At 52.8% G+C, this 25,176-nt stretch overlaps 1 protein-coding gene across 2 annotated transcripts in view; it reads left to right on the top strand.

Annotated features, from left to right (window-relative positions):
- The window catches only part of TMEM104 (transmembrane protein 104), a 59,118-nt gene extending 40,799 nt beyond the window's left edge, over positions 1-18,319 (top strand). For both annotated transcript variants that reach the window (XM_054170869.1, XM_054170870.1), the window contains 2 exons: positions 1,808-1,901; positions 17,546-18,319. In XM_054170869.1, coding sequence (XP_054026844.1) covers positions 1,808-1,901; positions 17,546-18,306 — 855 coding nt within the window. In that variant the 3' untranslated portion in view covers positions 18,307-18,319. The remainder of the gene's footprint in view (positions 1-1,807; positions 1,902-17,545) is intronic.
- The last annotated feature ends 6,857 nt before the right edge of the window (positions 18,320-25,176 follow it).

Below are 25,176 nucleotides of genomic sequence, written 5' to 3'. Positions count from 1 at the left end.
CTTCCTGGAGAGCTCTGGCTTACAGTTTTTGGACCTGTTGTGTATCACTAGCCTGTGCCATCCCATGGATGACAGGCAGGGCTCTCTCTGGTGTTACAGCACCCACATGGCCTTCCTGGTTTAAGTAACTTCTCTCAGTTCATGCTCAGACCTCAGTCCAGGCCTGTGGTTTGCCTTCAGTGAAGCCTTTTCTCTTCTGCCTGGTGTAGGCAGGATTCAAGTTCTGCTCAGAACCCAAGCAGAAGTGATGGTGCTGAACAGGACACTGCTCCTCTGTGCTTGGGCTGACAGCATGGAATGGTTTGGGATGGAAGGGACCTTTAAAGCTCATCTAGTCCAAACCCCTGCAGTCATCAGGGACATCTGCAACTAGAGCAGATTACTCAGAGTCCCCCAGCAACCTGACCTCCCAATGGTTCTGGGGATAGGGCATCTCTGGGCAACCTGAGCCAGGGTCTCACCAGCCTCAGTGTCAAACACTGCTTCCTTCTCTCCAGTCTGAATCTCTCTCTTTTAGTTTTAAACCATCATCCCTTGCCCTGTCACAACAGGCCCCACTTAGGTCTGTCCTGAGCTTTCTTCTCATCCCATTTAAGTACTGAAAGGCTTTAATAAGGTCTCCCTGGAGCCTTTTTTTCTCCAGGTTGAACAATTCCCACTCTCTTAGCCTGTCCTCAGAGCAGAGAGTTTCCAGTCTTCCAGACCCACTCCAACAGGTCCATGTTCTTCTCATGCTGAGGACTCCAGAGCTGGGCATAGCACTCCATGGTTGGAGTACTCCATGACTTTGGTTGCCTGGTGTCCTAGGAGACTGCTAGAAGAAACTCAGTGTGGGAAGCTGTGTAATGTGAATTTCCAGCTTGGTTGGATATATTTTTTGCATCCAGCTGAAAGAGATGCAGCAGGCTGGTACTGCAGCATCTCCCAGTTTGACTTACTGAGAAACACTGGGCTCTTAATATATGTCTTGGAGGGCAGTGAAGAAAGATTTGTCTTCATTGACAGGGCCTGTAATTTCCACCCTGAATGAAGGCCTTTCTTCTGGGTATCTCTTTGATTAGTTTCTCTTCCTCAATTTGCCCAAGTCTTCAGCTTCCAAGTCAGCAGCTTAACTGTTACACTCTAGCCTCCTGCTCTAAAAGGGACAACTTAAAGCATGGGCAGAGCTGGCTCCATTGCTGTTGAGCCTGGGCCACCCTGAAGCTACCCCATCAATGTTAATGTGAGCAGACTGGGCATGGCTATTGCTATTCAAACCTAAACTGAGCATGTACTGAGACAAAGAGGCCACAGTTTAATATTTCATGTTCCATAAGGCTGCACCCTGAGCTCTTACTGAAATGTGTCAGTAAAGGAGTGCTGGAGCAGCCAGAGCCAAGAGGATCCTGTGCTCTGCTTCTGCCTGAGGCGTGTTCTCTGATACTGAACAGCTTGCTTGACCCCTTGTTTTTCAGCCAACTTAGCTGTAACATTAAGCAACAAGGAAAGGTCCACAACAAACAGACGTGTCTGGAGGTGAGCATCCAAGGCCAGCTTTTGCTTTACTGACAAATTCATCTTACTAGCAGAATTTGGTGGTGAGACACTGCAAAAGGTTGCCCAAGGAAGTTGTGGATGCCCCCTCCCTGGAGGTGTACAAGGCCAGGCTGGAGAGGGTCTTGAGCAAGCTGGGCTACTGGAAGGTATCCCTGCCTGTGGCAGGGGGGTTGGAACAAGATGATCATTAAGGTCTTTTCCAACCCAAACTATTCTGTGGTTGTAGCATTGCTGGATTTTAACCTATTGTGTGTTTTTGTTGTCCTTCCAGGCAGCATTCACTCTCCTCCTGGGTCCTTTCACCTTCTTCAATGTGCAGAAGACCAAATATCTTCAGATTGTGACATCCCTCATGAGATGGATAGGTGAGTCTTGGCAGAGTCTTGGCTACCTCTTTACCATAGGTAGCACCTGAGTCATGCTGCCAGTGCAACTCTTAGGCCAGGTGTTCCTGTTTGGAAGCCAGTGCTTGCCAGGACTACCTCTCTGAGGAGGATTGTCCAGGCCTGATAAACTTTTGAGAAGCAGGATTTTTGTGCTAGGATGAAGTTTCAGATTAAAACAGAGCACACAGTTCTGAGTCAGATGGGAGCTGGTAGAGGAAGGTTGAATCTGGTTTGTGTGAGAGGCAGAGGAGCTTTGGAAGAGTCTGCTGTGGAGGGGTTAACAATGTGCCAAGTGCCAAGTCCTGCACTTGGGTCACAACTACCCTGTGTAACACTCCAGCCCCAAGGGCAGAGTGGCTGAAAAGCTGCTCAGCAGAGAAAGACCTGGGGGTGTTGGCAGACACTCAGATGACTATGAGCCAGTGTATGCTCAGGTGGCCAAGAAGACCAGCAGCTTCCTGGCTTCAGTGTAGCCAGTAGGAGCAGGGAAGTGGTTGGACCTTGTACTGGGAATTGATGAGGCCATACCTTGTGTATTACATTCAGTTTTGAGCCTCTCATTCAAAGGACATGGAGGTGATGGAGTGGGTCCAGAGATGGGCAGTAAAGATGAAGGGTCTGGAGTACAGGTCTTTTGAGGAGCAGCTAAGGGATCTGGGGTGGTTTAGTCTGGAGAAGAGGAGGCCAGGTGGGAACCAGCTGGGGATTGGTATCTTCTCCAAAGGAACAAGCAGTAGGACAAGAGGAAATGGCTTCAAGCAGCACCAGGGGAGGTTTAGGTTGGATATTACACAAAATTTCTTCACTGAAAGAGTTCTCCAGCCTCTGGATCAAGAGTTCCAGAACTCTCAAAGACTGAAACAGGTTCCCCAGGGAGGTAGTTAAATCTCCATCCCTGGAGGTGTTTAGAAGACACAGAGATGTGGTGCTGAGGGGCATGGTTTAGCACCAGACTTGGTAGAATCTGAGTGTGCTTGGACTCTGTGATCTCAAAGGTCTTTTCCAGCCCAAACCAATTCTGATTCTATGTTCCCCACCAGCTGCTGTTCAGCAGTAAGTTTCTCCCTTTCTCAGCATGTGGCCAACAGATTTTGCACACTCTTTGTTTTGGACTGAGAACAAAAGGCACTTCTGTCAGGCTTCCCACCCTTAGTTTAGCATCTGTTTGCATTGCTTTTTCCTGGGCCTTGCTTTAGCATAGCATGTGCTGCACTGGAAGCCCTAAACCCAGCTCTGTTGTCCTTGGGAACATCCTCTCTTGTGACTTCTTTTCAACATCTTATTGCCAAGAAGAGCTCTGGTGGAGACAAGAGCTCCCTTCAAGGAAGTAAGATGTTGCTACTGCAGTGCTTTTGTCATCCAAAGATGCAGCTGCCTCGTCTCTGCCTTGTGTGTGAGCATACCCTTAAAGGCTGAGGAGGGAGGAAGTGGTGTTCTGGAGGCTTATCACAGAATCCTTCTATTGAGGTTTGCATTGTTTTGTGTGACCTAGACAGAGAAACTGCTCATGGCTAGCAGAGGGATTTACAGCACCAGCAGCATTTCAGGTTGCCTCCTGGTTCATGGGTCCACACCATTCAAGCACAGAACTGATTCTGTGTATACTCACACCACTGACCTGGAACAGGAATAAAAGCTACTCTCAGACCATTCCCCACCACACACCTACACTTGACCTGACTTCAGTTGGGTATCATCCACTCTCTGTGGGTTCAGAGGCCTGTGGGTCTCTTTGGAAGTGGCTGGCAGTCACTGGAGAGGAACAGAGATTCTCTGTTCTTGAGAACATCTGAGGCAGGGTTAAGAAGTTATCACCCAGGAAAATAAGGTTGGCTTTTAAGCCCTTGAGTCTCAGCTGCTGAGGAGCTCGAGTTAACAAATCCTGACCTTGGATGGTGTGCAAATCCAGAGTGTCTGGTTTTCCCTTTTGTGGTCTGAGCACATGAAAGGGTTGAAAGTCTTCCTATGCTCTTCAGAGAGAGAGGTTATCTCCTAAGGGGTATTGAAGGAAGTTCTGGGGTGGGTTTTGTTAGCAGAAAGTGTAACCTCTGCTTGTTTCCAATCGCCCCACATCCCTTTTGCTGCTAAAGACATCAGTCAGACCTCGTCCTGTCTCTGTGACAACCTGATGCCTGCCTGCCTGCTCTGCCACTGGTTTCCCTTCAGCCAGCTCCTTGCAGTCTGAGGATTGCTAAAGCTTGGCAGAGAGGCAGAACTGTTTCCCCTTTTTCATCACTTGATGGAGAGGGACAAAGGCAGTGTTTGGAGAAGGGTAGGGGAAATTCATGCTTTAGCCTGATTGATTCCTGCGTCAGCACGCTGGGGAACAGCTGCCCCAGATAATGATATTTAATGACCCTGACAGCACCTCAGTGGCTACTTAGAGCTACAGATTCCTTATGTGTACAGTGAGGGATAGATTTATTAGGAAAGACAATTTATCAAACAGCCACGTGATGGAGGGAACGGAGCAAAGCTCTGCCTGCGGACCGCGGGGTGAGGATGGATCCTGGCCTGCCCCTATTTATCAAGCTGGCTTCTCCCATGTCCTCACATCACTCCTGTCCCCTCCTCCAAAAGCAGAGCTGTGAGCTGGTCTTTTGTTGATGCTTTGAGAGCTTAGATCCTAAAGAATGGTCTTGGCTGGTGTTTTGTGATCTTCTGAACTTCTTCTGCCTGAGTGCCAGTGACCAGATGCAGAGGTGTTGTCCTGCCGTCATCTGTGCCTGTTCAGAGTCACAGATGGCTTTTCTTTATCTTCCTCTGGCTGTTTTTGAGCCATGTGGTAGTGAGGGTGATCTCCTGCAAAGCCCTCAAGAGCTGAACACAGAGCTGCCAGCCTACCTCTTTGTTTCACAGAGACATAGAATGGATTGGGTTGGAAGGGACCTTGAAGATCATCTAGCTGGAGCTGAACACAGAGCTGCCAGCCTACCTCTTTGTTTCAGATTCATAGAGTGGGTTGGGTTGAAAGGGACCTTGAAGATCATCTAGCTAGAGCTGAACACAGAGCTGTCAGCCTACCTCTTGGTTTCACAGATTCATAGAATGGGTTGGGTTGGAAGGGACCTTGAAGATCATCTAGCTAGAGCTGAACACAGAGCTGCCAGCCTACCTCTTTGTTTCAGATTCATAGAGTGGGTTGGAAGGGACCTTGAAGATCATCTAGCTCCAACGCCCCTACCATGGGCAGGGACACCTTACAGTAAACCAGGCTGCTGGAGGCCTGGCTTTGAACAGCTCCAGGGAGGGACCATCCATGACATCCCTGGGCAATCTGCTCCAGTATCTCACCACCCCTCACAGGAAAGAATTTCTAATACAAAACTTCTCAGGGGGATAGTAGCTCCTGCAGCTTATCTGTGCCCGTTGGCCTGGTGTGGATGGGAAGCTGCCCCACGTTTTGCATCATGATCTGGGGGGGGAGAAAAAACACTCAGCCCCCCTTGAGCTGAGAGGCCAGCACAAGCTCTGCAACGTGCCTCCAGCAGGCCCCTCTGTGCAGCCTTGTCCCCAGCCTGCTGTGGAGCCCCTGGATGGAGAAGCGGCGGCGGCTGATGTAAGCTGCACCGCCCCAGGTGTACTGGCGATTCAGATGACAGTGGCTGAGAGGATGGTTCTTGGCAGCAGGGAGAGCTAGCTGTGTGTGAAGGTCATTTCTGCTGGTGTTTGTAACAGTGTCAGCCTTGCCTTTGAAGGTTGCTTTCCCTCTTCCTCCCGATCTAAGTGATAATCAAATGTCACTAGCCTCTTCCCAGAGCCTCGTGCTCGTCGCAGGCAGCACAGCAGCTTACAAAGCCTACAGCACTCTCTTCCCACACCTCCCAGACAAGAACAAACTCAGCCTGTCTCTGAGAAGTACAGTACTAAACACTGGGAATTCAAAAAGGGCCAGTTGAAAGAGCGTGAAGATGTGGCAGGGATCAGCCCTTCAGCTGCCTGTGGGAAGGGACTAGCAAAGACAGGCACCTTTGAAGCCTCAGAAAGGAGAAAGTTGAAGGAGGAGCTGCAAGCCCAAGTGCTGTCCTGCTAGACAGCCCAGACAGATGGACTGTGGTTGTCTGGGCCTGCTGAACACAGTGAGCTCATCTGGAAACCAGGCTGGCACAGTAAGGCGTTTCCCTGTCAGGACTGGTAGAGCACAGAGGGTGGATCTGTGTCTCCAGGTGGAGCAGGGCTGATGGCAGAGAGGGCTTCCAGAGGCATTGAGCTGTTGGCAGTCTTCTGGAGAGTAACAACTTACACACTTGGCTGCAGAACTGATTGCCACCTCGCATGGGTGAGTGCCAGTGGTTAAATTCAGTGCAGCAGTCAATGCTTGAACTGCTGGCCCTGTCTGTGCTTGGAGATCTCTGTTCCCTGGGAGCTGTCGCTGTGTAGGGATTTGCCTGCACAAGCTCTCAGCCCTTTTCCAGCTCCACAAACTCCTTAGGCTGCTTCATTAGCCCTTGGGAGACTGAGCACAGACAGCCTGAGGGGTGTGCTGTGGAACATGTCTGCTGTGCTCTCCTGGAGAAAGGGCTGCTGAGGAAAACCACTTGTTTGAAACCCTGGTGCTTACAGTGAAGTCTTGATTTGAATTAGGGATCAAACCTTGCTGGCTCACCCAGCTCCTGAGCAGTGCTCTTAAGGGCAGAGACAGGCCCCAGACTGGTTGACCAGGTCAGTATGAATTGTCCCCTTGGGTTGAGGATTTCTTCCCCAAACTCCAGTTCCTTCCTTCCTTTCATCTCCCTTCCACCTCAGCCTCCCAAAAGTGTGAAGCAGTTAATAACCTAAGCCCTTCACCCGTTTTGGAGCCCACTTCCAGGTCTTCTACAAGGCTCTTGGAAGAGGGCATCTCTTGCAGAAGGCTAAGCCAACTAAGCCATCAATAAATTAGAGCTGTTGGTATTTTCAGTTCTGCTGTTTGGCCTTCAGGCTCATTTTCTCTAGAGGGTTTAAATCAGTGGTGGTGATGGATTGCTCCCTAAAGAGTCTTGAATATCTAGCTGGGCTGGGTTTGGTTTGTTTGTTTCCCCCCCCCCTCCCTTCTCCAATCCTGTTCAAGTGGGTGGTGTTAGGGATGAGCTGCTGGAGGGCACCACACGGCACAAGGGACTGAGCCAGGCCACTCTGCTGCGCTCTCGAAGCAGAGGAGGGGACACAGCTCCCTGGGACACATCCCTCCCTCTTTATTATTGGATGACATTGGATAATAACTGTCCAGCAGCGTCATGGGGATGGCTGTGGATTAGGAAAGAGAACAAAAGGCCAGGGGCTTGGTGGAGCTCAGCAGCAAACACTGGGCTGTGGTGCATTAAGCAGCTAACCCGATTAATTGCAGCCCGCTCCAGCCTGAGCTGCCCAGCTCTACAGGTGGGGACTGTGGGCTTTAAAGACACTGGTAGCATGATTATCACTGCTGCTATTGAATAGTCCCCAGCCAATGTTCCCAGACGGCTCCCACGTGGCACATTTGCTGTGTGTGCTGCCCTGGATGCTGGATTGGAGTTATTAGAAAGTATTGTATTTTAATAAAGAGATATTTTAGAGAGGAAGAAACTCGTGGCCTTGCTTGCTGCAGGCTTGGTTCTCTCCCTGAAGCACAGCCAGATCATAGCCCATCTATCCAAGCAACTGCAGCCCTTGGGACAGACCATTCCCAGCCCTGCCTAAATTACAGTCTCGCAGTTACATGCCCACAAATAAATTCTCCCCCCTAACTCTTTTTCCCTGGCCAGAGGAGAGAGGGGGGGAAAAAAGGACAAGAATGGCCAGGAAGTCTGTGTTAAGCTCTTTATCTCTCCTGCCAGGACACTTGGCAGAAGGCTTTGAGGCAAGAAACTGGGAAAGGCCTCTCCAGAGCATGCTGGTGTGGTTGACTTTCCATATCCACTTCTTTCTCTGCTAGCTCTGCTCTCTCCACCAGAACCCTGCTCTTTACTCCCCACCACTTCTCTTCAGAGAGCTGGTCTCAAACCATGTCACTTGGTGGGAAGATTTCAGCTGCTGCAGTAAGTGGAGCTGCCATCCATAGAGGGTCTGATTTGGTGCAGAAACCAGGAGTCACTCTGCTATGTCCCTTCAGCTGCAGAGAATGAGAATTACTGAGGAGGTTGACACAGGAGAGGGTGTGACAATTACCTGAAGTCCTGCATTTCCAGTCTCCTGCAGAGAGCTTAGTCTGCCAGTGTCCTCAGTCCTCAAGGTGGCCTCTTTTCCACCTCAGAAATGGAGTTTTCTGCAAGCAGCTAAAGAAGGGACTAGGCTGATCTCTGCCCCTGCCCTTTCACAGAGCAGGGCATCCAGGTAGGGGGAACTGGCCTGTAAATCAGGACTCTGTTGCATGCTCATTCTGGCAAAGCTGCTTCAACAAAGTTACTTCATGTTCCTGCATCCCTTTTGGAGCAGAGAAAGCTGCTCCCAGAGCCTAGGGTAAATAATTCACCAAGAGAAGTGAATATATTCATGAAGAGTTAGTTAAAAGGCTGTGCTTCTGTCATGCCTGCTTTCAGGGCTGTCTGCTGAGGAGCTCATCCCAGTGCTGCTTGTGGGGGGCAGTGGGATGAAGCAGGGCCTGGGTGAGTGGAAGAGCCTTGTTAGCTTCAGATGCAGATGGAGAGTGACATGCAGTGCTGGACAGGGCCACTGAGATCCTGCCTGAAGTGTTCCTGAAAAGAACACTTGATCCAGGCAGCAGGAGAGGAGCTGCTGGCTCGGGGAGCTGGAAACATAAGGACATGTTCAGCCCTGCAGAAAGGTCTGGTCTTCTCCTTAGCATCAAGTGATAGGATGAGAGGAACCAGCCCCAAGTTGGGCCAGCAGAGGTTTAGGTTGGATATTAGGAACAATTTCTTTCCTGAAAGAGTGGTCAGGGATTGGAACAGGCTGCCCAGGGAGGTGGTGCAGTCTCCAGCCCTGGAGGTGTTCAAGAAATGTGTTGATGTGGCACTTTGATACAAACTGAGAGAGTTGGGGCTGTTCAGTCTGGAGAAGAGAAGGCTCCTAGGAGACCTAATTGTGGCCTTCCAGGATCTGAAGAGGGCTACAGGAAAGCTGGGGAGGGACTTTTGAGGGTGTCAGGGAGTGATAGGACTGGGGGGTATGGAAAAAAACTAGAAATGGGTAGATTCAGATTGGATGTTAGGAAGAAGTTCTTCCCCAGGAGGGTGGTGAGAGCCTGGCACAGGTTGCCCAGGGAGGTGGTGGCAGCCTCCTGCCTGGAGGTGTTTGCAGCCAGGCTGGATGTGGCTGTGAGCAACCTGCTGCAGTGTGAGGTGTCCCTGCCCATGGCAGGGGCTTGGAACTGGTTGATCCTTGAGGTCCCTTCCCACCCTGACAATTGTATGGTTCTGTGGTTTAATGGCCATGGTGGCCTTAGGCTGATGGTTGAGCTCTTTGGTCTTTCCCAACAGAAACAATTCCGTGATGGGTCCCAGCCCAGGTTGTCAGAGCGGCTGTGAGGCATTCAAACCTCCACTCTTTGGTGTGCGTTGGATAAAAACTTCACTGAGTAGGATCCAAAGCAGGATGGGAGGAGGTTGCAGGGCACCTGGATTCCATGGGACACAAGTGCACTGCACCCAGTGCTTCCCAAAGCCTGGCCAGCCCCAGCTGAGGCTGGTGGTGACCCCGCAGCGGGCGCTGGTCCCTTCTGACAGGAGAGTAAATCCCGACGCGGAGAGAGAAGCGACTGTCACAGCTAACAGACCGAGTCAACAGCAGAGCTGAGAGCCGAGCTCTGGTTGCAGAGGCTTTGTGGTGCTTCTGCCAAAGGTGACTGGAGGAGAGAGGACAATAAACTATGTGGGTAATTTTCCACCAGAAGCAAGCAAGCCTCGCTGGCTGCTCTCTCCTTCCCATATGTTGAGATAAAGCATCCGTGATAAACGCTACAGTGCAGAGAGCTGTTTGGGTTTGTTTGGGTATTTTTTTTCTTCCCTGTGAACTGTTGCTGCTGTGCAGATGTCTGTGGAGAGCAGCTGATGTGGGCTGAGCGAGGGCAGCTCCACGGGTTGGTTCCACGGCACAAGTTGTTAACTGTGGTGGGGGAGGCTGCTTGTAAATATTGGTCGTCATGTAGCAAACTCTCCCCCCCAGGACGCTGAAGCTGGGAAATGATGATGCCTTCAGAGCACAGCAGCCCTGCTGAACTGCTGCTGACAGCCCAAAAGTCCTGGGGGTACTTTGTAGTCAAGTTTGTGGGCACAATGGGCTCTGCCTGGCCCGCAGCCAGGGCAGCAGTAGCGTTGTCGGAGGCGCTTGCAGCAGGAGCTAGCCAAGCCTGGCAGAGAGGGTGGCATGGCAGGGGAATGAAGGTGCTCAAGAGGCTTTTTATTGCCTTCTTGTAAGCTGTATCCCATCTCTGTGGTCTTCACATGCCCAAATGTGGCTGTGCTTCCACTCTGTACAAGCAGTGGTCCCCTGCCTTAGCCTTTATAGCACAAAGGGTAACACTGCCTGCAAGTCTCTGCTTTCTGGTAGAAGCCACTCTGAGGTCCCACAGCTTTTGCTCATACCTTTCTTTTGGGAAGTAATTTCTCTCCTCTTCTCCTTCTGGCATCTCTCTCCAGAGAATTGCTGTCTTCTATGAACAGATCCATCTTGCTTCCCTGCAGTCTCTGCACTCATAAATCCTTCATCTTCTTCAGGATGGTGTTTTAGGCTCCGTCATTGCCAAATCTGTTCCTTAACTACTCCAGCTCCCACATCTGATGGAGTAAACCTGGTTTTCATGTTGCCTCTGTACTTCCAGTTGATATAGAAACCTCCTCTGAAGGTTGGAGAAATTTAGTCCTCTGGAGGTCATGAGGAGAGGCTGAGGGAGCTGGGGTTGTTTAACCTGGAGAAGGGGAGGCTCAGGGGAGACCTTATTGCTGTCTACAACTACCTGAAGGGAGGTTGTAGCCACGTGGGGGTTGGTCTCTTCTCCCAGGCAAGCAGCACCAGAACAAGAGGACACAGTCTCAAGCTGCACCAGGGGAAGTTTAGGCTGGAGGTGAGGAGAAAGTTCTTCCCAGAGAGAGTTGTTGGCCATTGGAATGTGCTGCCCAGAGAGGTGGTGGAGTCACCATCCCTGGAGGTGTTCAAGAGGGGATTGGACGTGGCACTTGGTGCCATGGTTTAGTAGTCATGAGGGTGACAGGTTGGAGTTGATGATCTTTGAGGTCTCTTCCAACCTTATTGATTCTATGAATCTAAGTGACAGGATATAGCTTCTGCAGGAGAAAGTGGGTAAATGAGTTTTCAATTTAAGAATTAATGTCTTCATTGCTCTGCCAGCATGCTCCAGCCATGCCAGATGCCACAGCTTCCATGATGCCTGGCACTTCCAGAGTTGCAGTGGGCTCCTAAACTTACCCAAAAGTTGGAAGATGGAAGGTATCTGGCTCCAAGGGGTTGTGGTGGGTTGAAAACTACCAGCATCCTAGACAGACATGGGTGGTGAAGTAGACAACTACAGTGTTGGGTAGGGGTGCAGAGGTCAGGCTGCCTTGGTATGGTTGGACTTGTTCTTGGAGGTCTTCTCCAACCCTAATGTTTCTATGGCCCAGTGCTGTGCTGTTCAGTGTGCACAGAGCTGATGCTCTTTACAGAATGTTAGGGGTTGGAAGGGACCACAAAAGATGATCCAGTCCAACCCCACTGCCAGAGTAGGATCACTGTTGTTAGATCAACCTCTTTCCACAGATCACCTAGTGCAGGTCACACAGGATCACATCCATGCTCCTAGTCTGATGTCCTTTCTCCTGAAAGAGCTGCTTAAGGTTAAGCTAAATGAGATCTGTTCCTCTGCTTAAGACAGGGCTGCTGTGTTTTGGCTTGAGGAAGCATCGAGACCAAGGTTAAGCTGGGGAGAGCTCTTCCTCCTTCCAAAGAGAACGGGCTGAGAAGCTCATGCAAACATTGTCCTCCTGGAGAATCCATCATGCCACTTAATGTATGAGAAGGGGAGCGAGTGGCAGGCGTGGGGAGAGGGTGATTCATTATCATTATGTCCTGGCATCCTGCTTCTCTGCTTCGACAGGGGAGCTCTGCCAGCCCTGCAGCCGCCGTGACGGATGGCGCTGCCTGCGCCGGCACGGCCGGGCTGGGGGACGGGGCTGCAGCCAGCTGTGGGCCCTCCTGGCAGCAGGGTGGTGTGGCTGGATGCCACTGCTGCTCCATATCTCTAGGAAGGGAGGCAGGTGGGTAGGGTGGTGGTTTCACCAAGCTCTGCTTCTGGGAGAAGGAATGAGAGTTGGGGATAGAGTTGGAGGAGGTGAGACCCCCCCACCTCCATTCTGCTGTCCCCATCATAAGAAGGATATAGAAGCTTTGGAGTGAGTCCAGACAAGGCCACAAGGATGATCCAAGGGCTGGAGCACCTCTGCTGTGTGGATAGGCTGAGGGAGCTGGGGTTGTTCAGCTGGAGAAGGGAAGACTCTGGGGAGATCTTAGAGCTGCTTTCCAATACCTGAAGGGAACCTGCAGGAAGGCTGCAGAGGGATTTGTCATGACGGTGTCTAGAGACATGACAAAGCGGGGTGGCCTTAAGTTGAGGGAGAGTAGGTTTAGACTGGATCTTAGGAAGGAGTTCTTCACTGCAAGAGTGGTGAGACTCTGGAATGGGATGTCCAGGGAAGCTGTTGACCTCTCCACCCTCTAGGTGTTCAAGGCTGGATCAGGTTGCTCACAGCCACATCCAGCCTGGCTGCAAAAACCTCCAGGCATGAGGCTTCCACCACCTCCCTGGGCAACCTGTGCCAGGCTCTCACCACCCTCATGGGGAACAACTTCTTCCTAACATCCAATCTGAATCTACCCATTTCTTGGTTTTTCCATCCCCCCCAGTCCTATCACTCCCTGACACCCTCAAAAGTCCCTCCCCAGCTTTCTTGGAGCTCCCTTCAGATACTGGAAGGCCACAAGGTCCCCTTGGAGCCTTCTCTAAACTACTATACAAATAACTCTGAACAATTCCATGGAGAGATAATGGACTTCAACTAGTTGTACAAAACAACCTTTCTCTCCTTGCTTCCTTGGGCTGGCAGATACTAACTTTGTGCAGTGCTGGCATCTGCTTGACCTTGGCTGCATTGTTTTGGCTAAGTCTAATATATCTCAGCTCTTTCTCATGTCCCTTTGTGTCCAAGGGGGCAGGGAGTGGGAAGCTATTAGCTGCCCTGGGTTTTGGCCAGGTTCTTGTGCTGTTTATCACTTGTAAACGTTTGTAGATGCTGTATATTTTGTACACATTCATTGCATTTCATTGTAGATGGTAGTTCTGCCTGTAAACACAGCTTCAGCTGCTTCCAACGGGGCTGGGCTGGCAAATTTCATGTTGGGAGGAATTTTCTCAACCCACCCTATTCCTCCAGGAGCCCTACCATGATGGAAGAAAAAGAAACCCAAGAGCTATGATTTAGCCTTGCATTTCTTTTTCTCTGCAATAAGGCTTTCTGCAGAGAGATGAAGCTGGAGTGCAAACAGCATCCTTCATGTCCAGAGGTGTTTGCTTTGACTCTGCAAAACGGTCCTTGCACTCGGAATGGCTAAATTATCTTCCCTGCTCCTCTGCAGCTCTCTTAGGCTTCCACCAAAGTTCACAAAAATGTATTTCTTAATCTCCCCAGACTCCCATATTTCCCAGAGTGTTCTCACTTGGATGTGTGCTCATCCATATTCATCCTCCTTCCACCTGCAAGGACCACAGCAGAGCTGCCCTGTCTCTGAATCGACATCTCCCGAGCGGAGCAGGACAGGCAGCTGGAACTGCCTGTTTTGAGAAGGGCCAGTGTTTGCTCCTCAGGGAGGGGTCTGGAGGGGAGGTGGCTGAGCAGTTGTGGTGAGATTCATCACAACTCTTCCTTCATGATACACATCCTTTGTTTTTTGTGGTGTGGGGTTTTTTTTCCCTCCCCACAGCCTCACTTACATCCTTCAGTAACAACGATGCTCAGACACCTAGAGGAGAGGACATGAGGCAAGAAGTGTGTCCCCCGTGCCTTGCTGGCTGCTGAGCCTGTCTGTGGTGTGAGGGGTTGGACACCACTGAACAATCAGGAGAGGCAAAGCCCTGGATTGCTTTTTAAGCCCTTGTATAGGATGTGGCTTAAACCTTAGTTTTGATGTAACCTACTGCCTGCCCACAGTGGCATCATTTTCCCCCTCATTTTGTGGCTGAGGGGGCTGTTGGCCATGGCATCTGGAGGTGTTTCCTCCCTGGGGCTTGTTGTTTATATCCTCTGTCCTGCCTCATGAGGAACAGATCAAGGCTTTTTCTTTTTTTTTAAATGAACTGATATCTGACTTTGCCAGGGTCCTTGTGGTGCAGGAACACTGTTGGACAGCTGATGTGGCCGCTGCAGGTGACTTGAAGTGGTGTGGTGTGACTCTGCCTCCAGCCTGCTGTCCAGGTAGAGGAGAGTGTGAGCAGGAGCTTTGAGTGTGCCTGAGGATCCTGAGCTGCCTCTTGTCTGCTCAAAGCTGCCTGTCAGTCAGAGTCTGTCATCTTCCCTTCATCTTGATGTATCATCCAGCATGACTAGGTTTGAGTTGCAGTTTTGGACTTGCTTCCTCCCAGGGGCAGGCAGATAAATCTGGCATGCAAATGTTCTAGCTCTCCAGTTCCAGGAGTGAGAGATTCTTCTGCTGCAGGGAGTGAGAGGGAAAACACAACTGCTGGGGCAGGGCTGGTGTTACCTCCTCTGGGGCTGGCTTTGTGCTGGGATGGTTTCCAGTTTACCCAGCACCCACTCCTCAAGGATCCTGCATCTGCATGGGGGCAGGGGGAGCACAGCTTGCCTCAGTGAGGTCTTGGTGTTGCATCATAGCTCCTTGTAACTTTAAGGTCTTTAATTTTTGAATGAAGCATTGAAGGAAGAGCAAAGGTTTGAATTCCAGCTGCTTAAACCAAGGATTTCTATTCATCATTACAGGAATTCTCTGCTTTCAGTGGTTCCTACCAGCAAAGCACACTGGGGCAAAGGAGAACCTGTGGGTCTCGGGCTGAAGAGATGTTCTGAGCATGGGGTGGCAGCATGGAAGTTCCCCTGAGCTGGTCCTGATAACCCTGCTGTGGAAAGTGGGGCTTTGAGTTGATGGGAGAGAGTGAGCTTGGGGAGTGGAAATAGGTCACTCTTCACTCTGCTGAGCAGAGCAGGTGGAGGTTTCCTGTCTGGTGTGCAGGGGAAGAATTCCGTCCAGGACCAGCTCAGGACTGGGCTGCAGAGGCTGACCACCTCTCAGACAAGAAGGAAAGGAACAGTCTCAGTGTATTTCCAGAGCTACCTAACCTGGTTTGTCTTCTTGTTCAGGGCATTTTCTCCTCTTCCTTGTAGCCTGTGCAGCCCCAGGGAGCACAGCCAATGTCACATCACCTGAGCACAGCTCTTTCCAGCTCTCCTGCTGTAGCGGATACAGCGGATACAGCTGGCACACATCTCCCCTCCGGGAAGCCATGGAGAGGAGACACCACAACCCTCCCAGTGCTCAGTGCTCCTCATTTGCTGGCTTGAGTGGAGGCAAGGGGGGCTGCACAACCCCAGAGCAATGAGTGGTTGCTTTCCATAGCTCTCTGCAGCTGCTCTTGGGGTGCTAAATAGAGCCTGGCACTCCCAAAGTGGCCTGGCCCCACTGGTGCCATGGAGGAATGGATCTGCTGTCATCAGGCCAGTGTTTGCAGAGAGCTGTTAGCTCTGCCCTGTCAGTGGGAAGCAGTGGGGGAAGCAAGAGGTTTCCTGAGGCAGCAGGAGGTGCAGTGTGGTGTGGGGCTTGCTGAGGGCTCGGCAGGATGCTGATGCTGGCCACAGGAGGAGCAGGAGGGTAGATGCAAGAGGAGAGCCTGGGCTTGGGGGGCAGCCTGCACTCCAGGTTAATCTGGTCTCACTGGAGAGCAGCAGTGCTCACTAACTGGTCTGTAACTGCCAGCCCCATCCTTGGCAGGAAGCTTCCCACCACCAGCTGCCTGGAGTAGTGCTGGGCATGGAGCAAGCCAATGTCCCTGTCAAGCCATAGTGAGCCAGCTCGGCTGGCAGTGCCCCTGGCCAGCCTCCTGTGGGCTTGGCTGCAGGAGGAGTGCTGAGGCACCTGGAATTGTTTAGTCTGGAGAAAAAGAGGCTGAGTGACACCTTGTCACTCTCTACAACTCCCTGAAAGGAGGCTGGAGTGAGGTGGGTCTCTTCTCCCTACTATCAGGTGACAGAAGGAGAGGAAACGGCCTGAAATTGTGCCAGGGGAGGTTTAGGTTGGAGAGGAGGGAAAAATTCTTCGCTGCAAGAGTGGTCAGGAAGGTGGTGAAGTCACCATCCCTGAGGCATTCAAGAAATGTGCAGACATGGCACTTGGGGCCGTGGTTTGATGGCCATGGTGCTGTTGGGTTGACAGAGTCAATGATCTTGGAGGTCTTCTGCAACCAGACGATTCAACGCTGCTTTGCCTGCTGCTCTGGTTAGCTCCTCTCTTTGTATTTCTGACACTCAAAGCTGTCTGTATCAGTACCCTCAGCATTCTGTTACTTCTTCCATTACCTGATAATTCACAGCTCTGCTGCCATGCCTCAAACCAGTGCAGGAGCCAGCCCAGTGCCAGCCACAGTGGCTCATCATCCATGGCCAGCACCAGCCTGTAAATCTTAACTGCTCGCTGCCCTGCCAGGCAGCCTTTCCCTCCCCACACTGTTCCTTGTTAACTCCTGCAGCTGATGATCATCTTTTCCCAGGCTGATGTGATTTCTGACACACCAGAATTGGTTTTCTGCTGGTTTTATGTGCCATGCTAGGAATAACAGTCGAGCAGTAAGTGCTGCTGGCTGGAATTTCCAGCAGCAGAGTAAATAAGGGCATTAGCCCAGGCTCCTCAATTCATTCCTGTCCCTAGCACGCTGCTTTTGGTGATAAGCTTTGTAAAATGTTGTTGGGCTTTTCCCTGACACAGGTAAAGGCTAGAGGAGCAGACTTTGTGCCTAGAAGTGATGAATTTTAATAGCAGCCTGTTCGGTGCTGCTTTAGTCCCTTCCAGACCAGCTTCACCCTGGGATTAACTACAGCCAGCCTGTTCCTGCTGCCCAGGAAATGGCTGGCTGGTTCTGGCTCTGTCGTGCTTGACAGATCCCAGGGACAGGAGAGCTCCCATGCACCTGCCTGTGCATGGAGGTGAGCTCCTGCAGACCTTAGTCCCGTTGCAAATGTGTAGGAATACTGCTGGGATTGACTGCAGATGGGTTTGAGCTCTTCTTTTAGAGGTCAAAGCCCAAACATCTCTAAGCTCTTTGTAACTGGTGACCCTTGGCCAAGGTGCATGGCAGAAGCAGCCGTGGGCTGAGATCCTTGAGGGCTCTGGGCTCAGCTGTGTTATTGTTACACTTCTGACAGGCCCAGAGCAGCCATTTGCTGTTGGGGCTGGGAGGCTGAGTCCCTGCAGGGAGGAGGCTGGAGGGAGATGCCTGCCAAAGGCTGTCCCCAGCCCATTCCCTTATCTGCTGAGTAGCACTGAGAGCAGGCGGTGATTAATTCCCGCTCAGCCTGCCTTTGATGTAGCACCTTGTGCAGAGATCAGGAGATGCTCTGGAGCAGGGCAGAGCTGGTGCCAAGGCTGCTGATGGGCTGAGGGTCATGGGCAGCGTAGACCCGGGCTTGACCTGAAACCTTCTCTCCTTGCAGCTTTCATCCTCATGATTATTCTGGCCCTCATCCGCATCGGCAGAGGCCAGGCTGAAGGTCACCCCTCCATGGCCCAGCTGTCAGGCATCCGCAATCTCTTCGGGGTGTGCGTCTACTCCTTCATGTGCCAGCACTCCCTGCCCTCCCTGCTCACCCCCATCTCCAAGAAGCAGCACATCAGCCGCCTGGTGCTGCTCGACTACATCCTGATCCTGGCCTTCTACAGCCTCCTCTCCTTCACCGCCATTTACTGCTTCCGCAACGACTCGCTGCTGGACATGTACACGCTCAACTTCACCAGCTGCGACATCACCGGCCTGGCCTTCATCCGCTACTTCCTGGGCCTCTTCCCCGTCTTCACCATCAGCACCAACTTCCCCATCATCGCCGTGACCCTCCGCAACAACTGGAAGACCCTGTTCCACCGGGAGGGGGGCACCTACCCCTGGCTGGTGGACAGGGTCGTCTTCCCGGCCATCACCCTCGCGCCCCCGGTGCTGGTGGCTTTCTGCACCCACGACCTGGAGGCTTTGGTGGGCATCACGGGAGCCTACGCTGGGAACGGCATCCAGTACCTCATCCCGGCCTTCCTGGCCTACTGCAGCCGCAAGGACACCGAGCTGGCGTTCGGCGGCGGGGCGGTTAACAAGCACCGCTCCCCCTTCCGCCACTCCTTCTGGATCGTCTTTGTGCTCATCTGGGGCTTCTCCTGCTTTGTGTTTGTGACTGCAAACATCGTCCTGAGCGAGTCCAAGCTCTGACGCGGGGGCGGCGGGAGGCGCTCGCTCCCTCCTGGGCTCCAGAGACCCCAGCGCTTCAGCGCCCCCTCTGGGACTGAGGGGTGGGGAGAGGCGGTGTAAAGGGAAGCATCCAGGTCATCGGCTTGGTGGCGCAGGCTAGGCCTGGACACGGACTTTCTTCGCTCTGTTTTGGGTGGGGATGGAGTGGGCTCAGCCCTGCTTACAGCCCCGGTTCTCAGACCTCTTCCGTGGGGCTGAGCCCTTGGCAGCCTGCACGGTTAACCAGTGTCCAGCCACTTCAGCCCTCAGCTGGAGCATCGCACTCTGCATCCCCACAGCGGCTCTGGTGTGCTGCGGGTGCCGGCACACAGGAGAGCAGACAGCCTCCTCGGCTGAGTGCCCCTGCTGCCACAGGCAGGGACATGCTGTGCAGGATCCAGCAGGAGTTTGGGAGAACTGAGTCTGTTCCTTCCTCTGAGACTCCTTCAAACCAACCTCCTGTGCCAGGTGAGGGGTGAAATTAGGGTGGGCATAGACCTAATTCAGAGGAAAATGATTTTGTGCTCTGTTACATTTTGTGGAGGCATCAGCCCATTTGTGCACCGTGGATTGCCTGGGGTCTGGGATCTTTTGCTTGCAGCTGGATTTTTGCAGCCCAGGAGTTTACATTCACACTTCTCATCCTGTTCTCCTGCCCCAGATGGACAGGGCTACAGCTCCTCACCTCTGGAGAGGAATCTGCAGCCTGGCTTCCCTTGGCTCTGCGTGCAGCTCAGCAGCTCCAGCTGGCAGAGCCCTTCTCCCTTTCTCACCTTTGCATGGTGCTGGTACAAGCAGGCAGAGCCCGGCTCCAGCGGTCAGGCTTGGTGCTGGCTGAGAGGTGCTAATTACCCAGTCCTGACACGCAGGAGGCCTGTGAGGGCTCTCTGCACACTGCTGGTTCCCAGCCTCCTGTGCTGGGTAATTAGCCTTGAAACAAGGTGGGTGTTCACTCCAGGGACTGGGCCGGTGCCAGGAGGCAGTGGCGGTGCCCTGCCTGCAGCGGCAGAGCTCTGAGCGCTGTGGGAGCGCAAAACCAAACCCTGCTGGAAATGAGCTTGGATCTCCCCCATCCTCTCTCTCTGCAAGGGGCTCTGGGCTTATCCTGCCCAGCTTGTCTGAGCACTGGGCTGCCTGTCACCTTCAGCAGCCAGTGCTCCAGGTGAGTCCCTGCTTTGAGGGCTGCTGGTGGCCACTCTTACACCACACGGTGACAAGCAGCAGCAGGTCCTGTGCTCTCGGGCCCTTGGGCAAAGACCACACAGGTTTCCCTAACAAAAGGAACTACTTTAAAAGTTTCCACCTGAACTCCTTTAAATCCCCCCTCCCCTTATTTTTAAAGGGAGTTCAGAGCCAGGTGCATGTCACTCGTGTTAGAGCCTCTTGCCCTCTGCTCTCGCTGCCGTATTAAATGTCACCGCTCGCTAAAGCAAGCTTTGAACTGCAGCTCTTTTTAATCAAGCTCTGTTTTCAAGTAGGACTTTCTGGTTTCCATATGACCTGAAGTGCTCCTCCTGGGGGAATATGCAAGTACCTGGAGCTGTATAAAAACACTTCATGGCTTTTAAAGCAAAAACCCTGCACCTCTCGAGCCTGAGCACCGCCGCTGCGTCCTTGCCGAGCTGCCTGGAGAGCATCCGGGGCTGGGGGGCGGAAACTGTTTGTCTCCTCTCCAGCTTGAGCCTAAACAGCTCTTGCCTAGTGAGTTTAAACACCCCCAAGTGTTCTGGGGAAGCTGAGGTGGCATCTTCAGTGCCAAATGAGCGAGTTGCTGTACAGGTAGCTGAAGCTGGTATCTCGTTTAGGAAGAGGCAGGTTGGAGGGTGAACTGGGGGGGGCAGCTGAGCTGGGAGCCACCTGTGAGGCAGCTGGGAGCTGGGCAGAGCTGGAGGGAGGTATTTCATGCTGGTGAAATGAGCCTTTGGGAAGCTGGAGAGGCTGTGGGGGCTGTTCCTCTGCACAAGTGCACAGATGCAGGATTAGGGAGGGGGCTGAGGCCTTTCCTGCTGCTCCACCTGCCCCAGGCTGCGTGTGCTTCACAAGGATCTTGGCTCAGCCCCTGTCCCTTCAAGTGCCCATTTTGGTCTCTTGCCTTCACATTTCATTGCCAGCCTGAGAAGGGGGCTGTTCTCATCATTTCCTCTGCTCTCATCCTCCCTTCCCCGCTTCAGGCTGCCCTTGGGCTCCCTCCCTCCCTCCTGTATTTCATACAGCATAGCTTCTTGCCTGGGGTGGGAGGAGGGAGGGAGCTTGGCATCCCCTCTCCTGCCATCTCTTTTATGTTTAAAGATGTGCCTTCTCCTCCCTGGCCTGGGCGACCTCTTCTCCTCCTCAGCAGGGTGTGTGGCAGTGCACTCTTAAGGGGCCTTACCTCTCAGCTGCTGGGGTTCAGGGTTTGGAAAGCAGTGGCAGGGTGAGGGCTCCCATCCTTTGCCATGGTACCTCACCAAGAAGCACTCTGCTCCCCAGGGAGCACGAGCACTTTCTGAAATAAACAGCCAGTCTGTCCTTGCCCAGCAGCACCACAAATCTGTCCCAGGGCTGGGGGTGATGAAGGGAAAGTAGCTGTACAGCAGAGAGAACATTTTTCATATCAAACATGACAGAGCAATGCCTTAAAAATTACTGGAGGAAGCAGGGAGGGGAGGGCTCAGCTGTGGGGACGCTGGGTGACCCCAGCCCAGCCTGGGCAGGAGCTGCCTCCTCTCACCCATCACAAAGGAGTCTATTTTTATGTGGCTGTTACCAACACTAACAACTCCTTACTACAGATTCTCATGTGATGCTTGTCCTGACTGTAATTAGTTTTCCTAAAGTGGGATTAAAACCAATAAACTGCACATTATACATCTGCTTTGGTCTGACTGCTTTATCCCCTCCTGCCACAGAATGGGTGGGGGTTGGAAGGGATCTCCAGAGATCATTCAGTCCAACCCCCATGCCAAGGCAGGCTCACCTAGAAAAGGTCACACAGTGCAGGGGAGTTTTGAATGACTCCAGAGATGGGCACTCCAGCACCTCTCTGGGCAGCGTCCTCCAGGGCTCCATCACCTTGAAATTAAAGTGGTGCATCCTTGTGGAACTTATGTTCGTGCCCATCTTGTCACTGGGCCCCACTGAAAAAAAGCCTGGTCCCATCCTCCTGCCACCCACCCTTAAATATTCACAGAATACAGAATTAACCAGGTTGGAAAAGACCTTTGAGGTCATTGAGTCCAACCTCTCACCCAGCACCATCTAATCAACTAAACCATGGCACCAAGTGCCCCATCCAGGCTCTTCCTAAACACCTCCAGGGTTGGGGACCCTCCACCTCCCTGGGCAGCACATTCCAATGGCAAATCTCTCCTTCTGTGAAGAACATCTTCCTAACACCCAGCCTAAAGCTCCCCTGGCACAGCTTGAGACTCTGCCCTCTTGTTTTGTTGGTGGTTGGCTGGGAGAAGATACCAAGTGTCCAGAGAAGGGCAACAAAGCTGGGGAGGGGGTTGGAGCACAGCCCTGTGAGGAGAGGCTGAGGGAGCTGGGGTTGTTTAGCCTGTAGAAGAGGAGGCTCAGGGGAGACCTTCTTGCTGTCTACAACTACCTGAAGGGAGGTTGTAGCCAGGTGGGGGTTGGTCTCTTCTCCCAGGCAACCAGCACCAGAACAAGAGGACACAGTCTCAAGCTGTGCCAGGGGAGGTTCAGGCTGGATGTTAGGAAGAAGTTCTTCATGGAGAGACTGGCCATTGGGATGTGGTGCCCAGGGACGTGGTGGAGTCACCATCACTGGAGGTGTTTTCTTGGTGCCATGGGTTAGTTGATCAGATGGTGTTGGGTGATAGGTTGGACTTGATGATCTCAAAGGTCTTTTCCAACCTGGTTAATTCTATTCTATTCTAACCCCCACCTGGCTACAACCTCCCTTCAGGGAGTTACAGAGAACAAGAAGGTCTCCCCTGAGCCTCCTCTTCTCCAGGCTAAGCAACCCCAGCTCCCTCAGCCTCTCCTCACAGGGCTGTGCTCCAGACCCCTCCCCAGCCTCATTGCCCTTCTCTGGGCACGTTCCAGTAATTCAACATCTTTCCTAAACTGAGGGCCCAGAACTAGATGCAGTATTCAAGCTGTAAGCATCAATGAGATTCCCTCCTCAGCCTTTTCCTCTCCAGACTAAAAAGCCCCAATTCTCTCAGCCTTTCCTCCTAAGGGAGACAGACGTTCCAGTCCCCTCAGCATCTTTGTAGCCCATCCTCCTCTCCTGGACGTGCAGGGAGCTGCCGTTCCCCAGGGGATGGCTGTGACTGATGGGGCTGTGGGCCAAGGAGAAACGACAAGCAGAGAGGCTAATGGAGACCCTCACCTCCTCTTCTCTGTTAGCCTCCTGCAACTCGGGGGGGGTGGCAGCAAACTCAATTAAAACAGCTGGTACTTTCCCCTTCTCAATTACTGCTCCTTACACTTAAAACCAAACAAATTGAATTGCTCCACCGCCTCGGGCTGCAAAGGCAGTTTCTGCCAACCAATTTATTGTCCCCATAAAGCGCCGCTTGATTTATGGTAAAATATCACACCAGCTCTTTATGATGGAAATCAACACTTTCTGCTGGGATTCTCTCGAAGGACCTCCCAGGCAGAGGAGGATTTCGGGGCTGGGGCAGTCAAGCTGAGCTCAAACTGGCGCTGAGGATGGATTCGGGGCTTTTGCGACGCCTCCAAGAGGAAGGGCCGGGGAAGGAGGGAGAAAAACCTCGCGCTTGGGAGGGAGGCTTAGGCAAGGCTCAAACATCGTGTGGGAGCAGTGTGTCACTCAGGGCTTTTTGCTGTTGAAAGGTTTGGGGGAAGGTGCCCACCAGCCCGTGCCCACCAGCCTTCCCCACATGCACACACAGCATTGGGCAGCTGGGCTCTGACTCCAGGAGCTGTGGGCAGTCTGGGGAAGGTCGCTCGGTCATGCAGGCTCGGCCATGGGGGCTTGCTGGTAGCCCAAGGTGATGTTTAGGTGACTTCCACTGGGTCAGAAGCTGGTGCCCAGCAGCATCTTGCCGACTTCCACGAGTTGCTGCAGCTCTCCTCAGCCCAGGGAGCAGGACAGAGGTGCTGTACCCTGCTTGGGGCCCTGGGGAAGGGTTTGTGCCACAGCTTTGCCCTGGCAAGAGGCAGGATCTGGGAGGTGGGTGCAGGTGCTGCTCCCATGAGCATCCTTGGCCACAGGCATGGCAATACCCTGCTCTCCCCACACTGCCACCAGCAAGTCCCATGTCTTTCCTGGTTTGTGATTTAAGCAGCTGCCCCTGCCCTGATCACCAGCACATCCATGACACTGGAAACCTTTGGAAACCTTCTCCCCATGGCTGATCCGTGCTGCCTTGTTCCCCCTTCCCTCAGCAGGATGAATCTCACAGTGCTGAGTAATGAAGGCAGTGGACAGAATACACCTGGAGGGGCACTGCCTGCTCCTCCCTGGCAGGGCTGAGCGCAGGGAGGTGGGTGGCCAGCCCCAGGCTGGCCATATTTCTCTTTGCACATAGCCCACAGCATCCCAGGGCAGCTTGGGTGCCAGAGCTGGCTGAATTAAAAAGTGATTGATTAGACAATTTCACCAAAAAAAAAAAGGGAAATAATATCCCTCAGAGGTTGTTAAGCACTAAACTATCCAAGCCCTGCTTTGGAAAGCCTGCTCAGAGGGTGCTTCCAGACTGCTGCTTCCCTGTGGATTTGTCCCCCAGGCTGAGGGGATGTTGCAGGAGCAGCCCAGATCTTCTTAGGTCTCACCCACTCTGAGCTGCTTGTTGCCCACTGCCCCATTTGGCTTCTGTCCTAGCAGCGCCCTGTTTAGACCACCCCAAGCACCACAATGGAAGAAAACCACTGCACTGCCTTCCCAATTAGCACATAAAGATGATTATGCAAGTGCCACCGTGGTGGCAGGAGAGCAGAGTGTGGGCACCCACGTGGGGCACCCAGGATGGCTTTGGCCTTACCCCATGGTGCTGACACCCACGCCTGGGGCACTGTGTCCCTGCCTCCCTGTCCCTCGCTGCCCTCAGCCTCCCGCAGCAGAGCCCTTCCATAAAACATGAAGCAAATCCATTTGGCCTCTGCTGAGTCACCAGGGACATCACTAATTAATTTAAAATGTAGACTGGGGATTTTTGATACTTTTTTTTTTTTTTTGCCTTTTTCCCTTTCCTGCTCTTTTTTGGTCTCAAAGCCCCAGCTCCAGCTCAGATTTGGCCTGCATCCCGAAGGTGCAGCTGTGTGTGCTGGCTGCCTTGGACCAGAAAGCCACAGTTTTGGGGAAGACTCCCCCAGGGCACATTGGAGCCTTCTGGGGACCAGCCTGTCACCCCCAGGGGTGTTCAGGGCCCCCCAGCTGGGGCAAGCTGCCCTAGCAAATAGATGCCATTGCCTGGGGCAGCCCAGCAAGGATCCCCTTGTCTTCAACTGAGTTTATTTATTTATGGCCTTTATTTATATCCCAGCACCTCCTTCCCTGCCAGAGGCTTCAGAGGGGCTGCCAAAGCAATTAAGAGACAATTGGGATGATAAATAAGTAACAGGAATCAAAGCACGGGCACCAGCCTGTGATGGCAGCCAGGCTGGGGGGCTGAGGAGGAGAACTGGCTGCATTTAACCCCAGGCAGGTGGGTGGGTGGATGGGTTGATGGACAGATGGATGGACAGACAGACAGATGGATGGACAGCCAGACAGATGGATGGACAGCAAGACATTGCCAATGCTTTCATTCCTGGGCTGCATGTGACCAGCCCCTTCCTGACCTCCCTGGGGTTTTGCAGCCATCCTTGGGGCGGAGCTAGGTACCTGGGAGCAGCCCTGGCCCTCATCCCCATGCTGGTGCTGGCCCCACTGCT

This window comes from Dryobates pubescens, chromosome 20 (assembly GCF_014839835.1).
Source record: "Dryobates pubescens isolate bDryPub1 chromosome 20, bDryPub1.pri, whole genome shotgun sequence".
Classification (NCBI taxonomy): domain Eukaryota; kingdom Metazoa; phylum Chordata; class Aves; order Piciformes; family Picidae; genus Dryobates; species Dryobates pubescens.
This window is presented reverse-complemented; position numbering and strand designations above follow the sequence as displayed.